General features: G+C 33.4%; 1 protein-coding gene across 1 annotated transcript in view; it reads left to right on the forward strand.

Annotated features, from left to right (window-relative positions):
* The window catches only part of TRUB1 (TruB pseudouridine synthase family member 1), a 31,034-nt gene extending 23,299 nt beyond the window's left edge, over positions 1–7,735 (forward strand). The window contains exons 5-8 of the mRNA XM_024756097.1: positions 203–275; positions 1,587–1,726; positions 4,302–4,358; positions 5,145–7,735. Coding sequence (XP_024611865.1) covers positions 203–275; positions 1,587–1,726; positions 4,302–4,358; positions 5,145–5,404 — 530 coding nt within the window. The 3' untranslated portion in view covers positions 5,405–7,735. The remainder of the gene's footprint in view (positions 1–202; positions 276–1,586; positions 1,727–4,301; positions 4,359–5,144) is intronic.
* Positions 7,736–8,094: the final 359 nt, after the last annotated feature.

Below are 8,094 nucleotides of genomic sequence, written 5' to 3' on the forward strand. Positions count from 1 at the left end.
GATATAAGACTTTCCCCCGTTTATCTCATTAGCATGTATTTTATCCATCTCAACAAGGTAGAATTTGACCTGCAAAATGTACATTGTAATAAATGCTTTGTTGGAATTTTTTTTTTAATTTCCAGAGTTGTCAGTGCTGTAAAAATAGCACATGTACTTCTGTGGTTGTTTTAGTGTCACTTTTTTGGTTCATTTTTGGCAGATAAAATAACACAGGAAGATATTGAAGGCATTCTACAGAAATTTACTGGGACTATAATGCAAGTACCTCCTCTGTAAGTCCAATTAATGAATTTGAATAAATGTTTAATTTTATTTTCCAGTGGCTAACATCACTTTAATGAAAAAAGAAAAGAGGAGGGGCTTCCTTTTACTATATGGTGAGGCAGGTTTGATCAAGTAAGGTGAACCTGATTCAGACAGGATGCAGAGCTTCTGACAGTCTCTAAGAGGTAGTGGGATGTAGTCTCCTCTGTCTCTGGATATTGCCACAGCCTGACATCTGTGCTCTTCCAGGATTTATTGGTTCTTCTGATTCCATCTGTAGACATCAGGGCAGTTCTGGAGAGCAGAGATGTCACTTTTCCCAGAATTGCTGTGAAGGGACCAGTCCAGTCTGGTACAGGCATCAGAGCTGCGATTCAGAGTCCAGTTGGCACTTCCTGTCAGGTGTTGGGCCCATTCCTTTTGGACCCAGAATCTTATACTTCACAATTCTCGGCAATAAATGAAACAGATGAGAATTATAACTTATTAAAAGTATAATGATATTGATTTACCATTTAGCCATATTTTTGTGTATGTTACCATTTCAAGCAAATTGCTTCTTTTTTTTTTAATGGCTTATAGGATGTGTCAGGATATGTTACTAACAGTTCTTTTAGAATTTAGAATATATTTTGTGTTTTTAAAACATCTTTTTTCAAGAACACTGAAATATCTATGGAGAAATGTTTCTTCATAATTTTGCCTCAAATGTGAAGACTTAAAAATTGTAGCAGGATCTGAATAAACATTATTTTGGATCATTATTGTTAAGATATAGTAAACATTTATAAGAATCGTTTTAGAATTTTCTTCTCTGTGATTGTTCCAAGGATTTTGTGGTCTAGTAAAATTTAATCACACAAAGATAAGATCTGTTATTTGTTTATTTGCTCTTTGGAAACATTTTGGTAACTTATATGTGAAAATGAATATTATTATAATGGAAATATATTGTTTCAAGGAAATATAGCTGAGATCATTGTGACTGCAGACCCTTAACCCAGAATGAGGACTAGTGAAGACATGAATAGACCATCTCCAGGAAGATGGTTAAAGAGAAATATTGACAACATTGCTCACTGAGTGCCAGAATGAGCTGTATTAGCCTCAAAGATATTTAGGAACTCTATATGTGACACCATTGTGAAGTAGATTAGAAGAAAAAATTAGTTCATTCTTAGAACGATTTTCAGTTTAAAGGGCTGCGAATCATCCTTTCTTTCCATGCTGTAATCTGGAATTATTCTCTCTTTCTTTCTCAATCTCTCTCTATTCTTCCTCCCTCCTTCTCTTCCTGTCTCCCTCTTGTACCTTGCAAGCTATTCTGCATTAAAGAAAGATGGACAGAGACTTTCAACTTTGATGAAGAGAGGTGAAGTAGTAGAAGCAAAACCTGCCAGGCCAGTTACTGTGTACAGTCTTTCCCTTCAAAAATTCCAGCCACCATTTTTCACATTAGGTAAGATGGAGAAATTTGAAAACATTTGTATTTACATGTGCCTTTATTTTATATTTGGCTACTTTTGTGTAATGTTAATGGATCCCTAGGATATTGGAGATTTTTAAAAATTTGAGTTTAAAGAAGGTTAGAATTTGTTAATACCTTTTTGACAGCACAAATAATGAGAATACCTATAGCTATATGGAGGTTCAGAAATGTCCTAAATAGTCTGAGTTTTTCATATATTATATTATCTTACTATAAAGTTGGAAGTAACATACTTTGGGTCTCTATGGGGAAGAATAGGTAAGGAGTACATGTTTTCAAATTTTTGTATTTTATTATCTTATGGATACTTGTTCCCCATTTTGGCTAGTACCTGATAGTTTACACTCAGTTTTTTATTGACATTAATTTGTCCTTTTAAAACGATGCATTTTCAGTTTTTGGACAAGAAATTCTAAGAGTGGAGTGACCCCCCCCCCTACTTTGTCACCAATAAATCACTGCTAAAGATCATGAAAATATAGGAGTAATGGGTAAGGCAGAAGTGTGTTCCTAGACATGTGGTAAATTTTAACTCAAGTTATCGATTTGAATTTATCTATAATCCATATTTGAAATAAATTTAAAACCGAAAAAGTTTTTTTCTATTGTTTGGAAATTTTATGATCTCCTAGCTAAAGCCCTGAACGTATAAAAGCTGTGGAGAATCAAAAGCTGTAGTTCTTATTAATCCTCAGGCTCCCTGAAATTGACCCTGCTCCCAATTTCATGGTGCATACTGAATGGGATTCCTTGTAGACATAATTTCCCAAAACCTTTTTTCCTGAACTTCATTGCTTTTTTTCCCATTGACATTATTATTTAGTGTGTATTAAGTTCCTGTAGATTGTGGGTTTTGTACAATTTTCTTAAAAAGTCACTCCTTAAGTTTCCTGATTCTAAAATATTAGGCAAACAATGAAACAAACATACTAAAAAATGTTTCACTCCATTCCATGAAAATGTGGCCTCTGTGTTGGCACAATAGATATTATCTATGAAAGTAAAAAAAACTCAAATTTTTCCAGTTGCATTTGTTCACTGGAATTTGTAGTAGTCCAAATTTGACTCTTTTCACCAAAGTCAAATATAGTGCAAGAATGTAGAAATTCCCTCAAAAATTAATTTGTCCTTTTAAAACGATGCATTTTCAGTTTTTGGACAAGAAATTCTAAGAGTGGAGTGACCCCCCCCCTACTTTGTCACCAATAAATCACTGCTAAAGATCATGAAAATATAGGAGTAATGGGTAAGGCAGAAGTGTGTTCCTAGACATGTGGTAAATTTTAACTCAAGTTATCGATTTGAATTTATCTATAATCCATATTTGAAATAAATTTAAAACCGAAAAAGTTTTTTTCTATTGTTTGGAAATTTTATGATCTCCTAGCTAAAGCCCTGAACGTATAAAAGCTGTGGAGAATCAAAAGCTGTAGTTCTTATTAATCCTCAGGCTCCCTGAAATTGACCCTGCTCCCAATTTCATGGTGCATACTGAATGGGATTCCTTGTAGACATAATTTCCCAAAACCTTTTTTCCTGAACTTCATTGCTTTTTTTCCCATTGACATTATTATTTAGTGTGTATTAAGTTCCTGTAGATTGTGGGTTTTGTACAATTTTCTTAAAAAGTCACTCCTTAAGTTTCCTGATTCTAAAATATTAGGCAAACAATGAAACAAACATACTAAAAAATGTTTCACTCCATTCCATGAAAATGTGGCCTCTGTGTTGGCACAATAGATATTATCTATGAAAGTAAAAAAAACTCAAATTTTTCCAGTTGCATTTGTTCACTGGAATTTGTAGTAGTCCAAATTTGACTCTTTTCACCAAAGTCAAATATAGTGCAAGAATGTAGAAATTCCCTCAAATAGCTTTATTTGTATGCTAAGCTAGAAACAGAAAGTAGTCCTTTTGTGTGAAAATACAGTTCTTTTCAGGATGTCTTCTGGATGAATAAAAATAATCCAGAGCCCTGCTCTTAACCAATAAACTTGTATTATACTGCGTTAAGAAGATGTTTAGTTATGCATTCAGTTCTGGTACATTGTGTAATTTTAAGTTATTTCATGATTTTTTCAGGAATATTTCCAAGAGGACATTTAAATATGCTGAGTTCTCCATGTAGTATATCACCCCAAACATAATTCCTGTCACTGAAAAGGGTTTTTTTGTTTGTTGTGTTTTTTGAGTGTACAAATCTGAAAATAGTTTTTTAAATCTGCAGCTCATAATAGCAAAGCTGAGATTTCTAACTATTTAAAATCTATTAAATGAACAAGGCTGAAGTATTAAAGTGGTATGACTTGCCATGTAATTTAAAATGTGTTCAAGAGTTTCTGCTGTTTGCTTTCTCCACACTCTGACTTTGCAGTCTCACAAACACATATGCTACTGGATGAATAATTTATATTTTAGCGCATAAATGTTTTATCACTCGATTGTTTGCATAGTGCATTTTTACATTTGTTTAGGGGCATGATTTCTATGTAAAGTGGATTTCATAGGCGGTTAGCAATTTACCATGTCACTGTTAACATTCCAGATGTTGAATGTGGAGGAGGTTTTTATATCAGAAGCTTGGTCAGTGACATTGGCAAAGGTAAGCATAAAGATGAATTATGAGTTCTCATTTAGAGAATAATATTCCTTTTTGATGGGAAGAAGGAATTTTCCGTTTTCCATGTCTCTGAGTACTGGCCTTAGGAACTGGATTCTTGCTGCCCTTCCACCTTCGAAGCGTTATAGGTTTATGGAAGACAGTTATCAGCGTAAACAGCTGCAGTGAAATGCTTGTAATGGGAGAGAGGAGAAAATGAAGATGTGAATCATGAATCTCAGGACCAACATTTTTTTCAAGTATAAATATTTTAACTCAAAGTAAGGATAAGAAGAAAAGATTAAGCCTTCTAAAAGTTATTTTTATCGCTGCAAGTCAAATTTTTTTTGAAAACTGGAAGCCATAGTCTTAGAAACAGCCAGGAAGTTGCAGTTCTGACCCTGCCATTTTCTGGCAGTTGTGACACTGGACAGGTCACATTACCTCATCCGCAAAGTGAGACGAATAGTTACCTCATGGCGTTGTTTCCTGGGTTAAATAAGAAGAGTGTGCAACTTCCTTGTAGACTTTAAAGCAGTTTATTATGTCAGTTATTAAATGTTATTTTGCTCCTTAATCATTTCTTAATCTCAAGGCTCTTGGCTATTATATTGGATAATTGCAGTTTTACATTTGAGGTGGTTTTGAGAGGTCTGAGTCGAGTTCTGTCATTTGCAAAATTATAGCCGATGAAATACTGAATTACTGGATCATGTATGTTGCTTCAGTATTTGAATGAAATGCTGAATCATTTATCTTTTGTTTTCCTTTCACCTTTTGTTGCCATAGAACTGTCTTCCTGTGCCAATGTGCTAGAGCTGACCCGCACCAAACAGGGACCCTTTACACTGGAGGAGCACGCCCTTCCCGAAGACAAATGGACAATTGACGACATTGCGCAGTCTCTTGAGCAGTGCTCATCCCTTCTTCCAGCAGAGACGGCACTTAAAAAATCAAAGCCTGAGGAGTCTAATGAGCAAGTTTTGAGCTGTGAGTACATAACTCTAAATGAGATAAAGGGAGAAGATGATGTGATTAAGACATTTTAAGTTTGGCTTGGGATTGTCTTCATTTCCTGGTTGACATTTGCATCCTGTGTGCAGAATGACAAGCTGTGTGTGTGCCAAGACAAATGATCCTTTTTTTTTTTGCATGAGGAAAAATGTCCATCATTTATGGTTTCTAGGGTGCACAATTTATCTGCTGTACATTATAAATAGCCTTGCAGTTGTTCAGTTCTTTCTGTACTATAGAATGTTCTTCTAGGATGTTATTATGTTGTCAGATTGGATTCAGGAAAATCAACTTTCTGATTTTGATCTCTCATCAAAGTCTTTTCCTGTGAAAAAGTTGACCACGTTTTCTAATCAGAGGAAAAAATATGAGCTAAATGTTTCTTTGGTGTGACAAAGTGAATGTATATTAGTTTCTTTGACTTTATTTTGGCTTCCTCGTGACTCTGGTTATTGAAATTCCTTAACTATGTTTGAAAAAAACATTATTTAACTCATGTTTTGGAGAGTTTATGATTATTAAGAACATTTCTTTGATAAGGCTGCACTTATCTTGGTGTTTGTTTAGATCTTAGAAGCTAATAAACTTCTATCGTAAATATTTGTAGAAGAACCAAATTATTGCTGCTACCACTAATGGAATGTAAATAGAAGACTAAATGTTTAATTAAATTCACCTCTACTCTCCCATTAGCACAGAACAGCTCCTATGGCGTATGTTTTGGCAGCTATGAGATAGTTTCCTGGTAATTTAATCAGTACAGTCGACCACCCTGTACCAATTTACTAAATAACCTAATTTAAAAAAATTAAGCTAAAGAATGCCTTCAATGAAAAACTTCTTTTCTTTATTCTTTAGTACTTGTTCATACATCTTTATAGGGTATTAATCCCCATGATACTTTGCTTTCAATTTGCTCTTTCAAGTGATGTTTATAGATGCTGAGATTGCTGCCCTGCATTTCCAGTTAATCCCTTCTACTCTAAATGTTTAAAAACAGTTATTCGCAAACGTTTTCATTCAGGTAGCCTACTGAAAGTTCCCTGTCCCTCTCTACCATAGTTTTGAAAACAGTCATTCTGAAATAGTAAATTTCATATGTAATGAGTACGTCATATTTTTGTTATAGGAAAGCAATATATAATGCAGCATCTGTAGAAATGTTCAAATCCCCCTGCGTTTATCCAAATAAATAGCTCCAAAAGGAAGACTTGTTAAATTTTTCATCGTATAAGAGTCTTTACATTTTTATGGATTGTCTTTCTTTTAAAGGTGGTTGCTTTGCAACCTCTAACTTATAAATTTTAAATATGTAAACAAACATGATCTTATTTGTGGTTAACCTAATATAAACTCAATATAAAAAGTTATATGCTTCAATAGAACACTTTCAGCGTATTGGCAACATTTTTCAAGTGGAAGTGGAAATATTAAAACATTCTTAGTATGACACAGAAAACTGTAAGGAAGAGTTAATTATCGTAATGCCTTAAATAAAACACCAAACACACAAAGTTGTAAATTGAAGCTTTTACAGTTTCACATATTCATATCTAGTGCCCTGCAGTTTGTGTAACCAAAGGTGGCAGTGGCTGCCTCTCTCTGTTGGAGTGGTACAGGTTACAATATGTCTTCATACACTGCCAGCTAAGGTCCAAATAGAGGAATATAAAACAACTAGGGCCTCTCTGCTCTATTTCTCAACTTAAAATTTAAAATGTATAATTTACTAATGGAGAAGAGTAAAAATTTTTTGAAAAGACAAGTGACTTTTTAAAATGGTAACCAATCTTTTTCTTTTATCGAAAACATTGAAGAAAATGTTGCCAAATGGAAAAATTACCAAATCCTCACCATCCTGATACAGTGACTTCAGAACTTCAATTTCGTATTATTCTTTTCCCTTCTTTTGTTCACATAATTACAGTCTGAAGGCACCTATACTTTTTTATTGACTATTTTTTTAATTTCATATTCTTTTACTATTTGTATTTAGTTTTGACAATGATTATTTTAATCATATTACTTCAGTTTGTTTAAACCATTTCTCTATTGCTGAATACTTAGGTTATTTTCAATTTTATTAGGGTAAGTTCCTGGGAGTGAGATTATTAGATGGAATAATATGAACAATTTAATTTTCCTTAATGAGTTTGCCTTATTGCTTTCCCAAAGAGTTGTAACATTTTACAGTGTCATCATTTGAGTATGTCAGTTCACTAAAAGTCGACAGCTTTGGGTGGGGGATTTATATGTCGTTGCTCATTTAGTAACTTATACGGGTTCAGCTCTGATTTGCCTTTGTGTGACTTTTTCCACATACTTTGTTCACTTATGTAAATAAATGTCTTAATGGTTTCTTTATACATTTGTGTGAGTTATTTGTGCAGTAAATATTGTAGAAGCATTTTCATGGCCTGTTCTTTCTTATTTTAGTTTCATTTTCCATTTTTACTAACCACATTTGCTAATATTAAGAATTCTTCCCCTTTTAGAGTCACCAGATTTGAGTATGAATAGTTAATATTTATTGAAAACTAAAGATATTATTCTTAACTTTCATAAGCAGCTGTAACTGATCAAGATTCTCTAAAAAGTTTAAGACTCATCCATAAACAAATTATTTTTCTCTTGAGTCTAGTATTTGAATACCAACTGCTTTGTTTTTTTCATTTTAATCAGAATATTAAAGAAATATCTGTACCTTATATATTTCTAGGCCTAA

Source organism: Neophocaena asiaeorientalis, unplaced genomic scaffold (assembly GCF_003031525.2).
Source record: "Neophocaena asiaeorientalis asiaeorientalis breed wild unplaced genomic scaffold, Neophocaena_asiaeorientalis_V1.1 scaffold85, whole genome shotgun sequence".
In the NCBI taxonomy this organism is placed as follows: domain Eukaryota; kingdom Metazoa; phylum Chordata; class Mammalia; order Artiodactyla; family Phocoenidae; genus Neophocaena; species Neophocaena asiaeorientalis.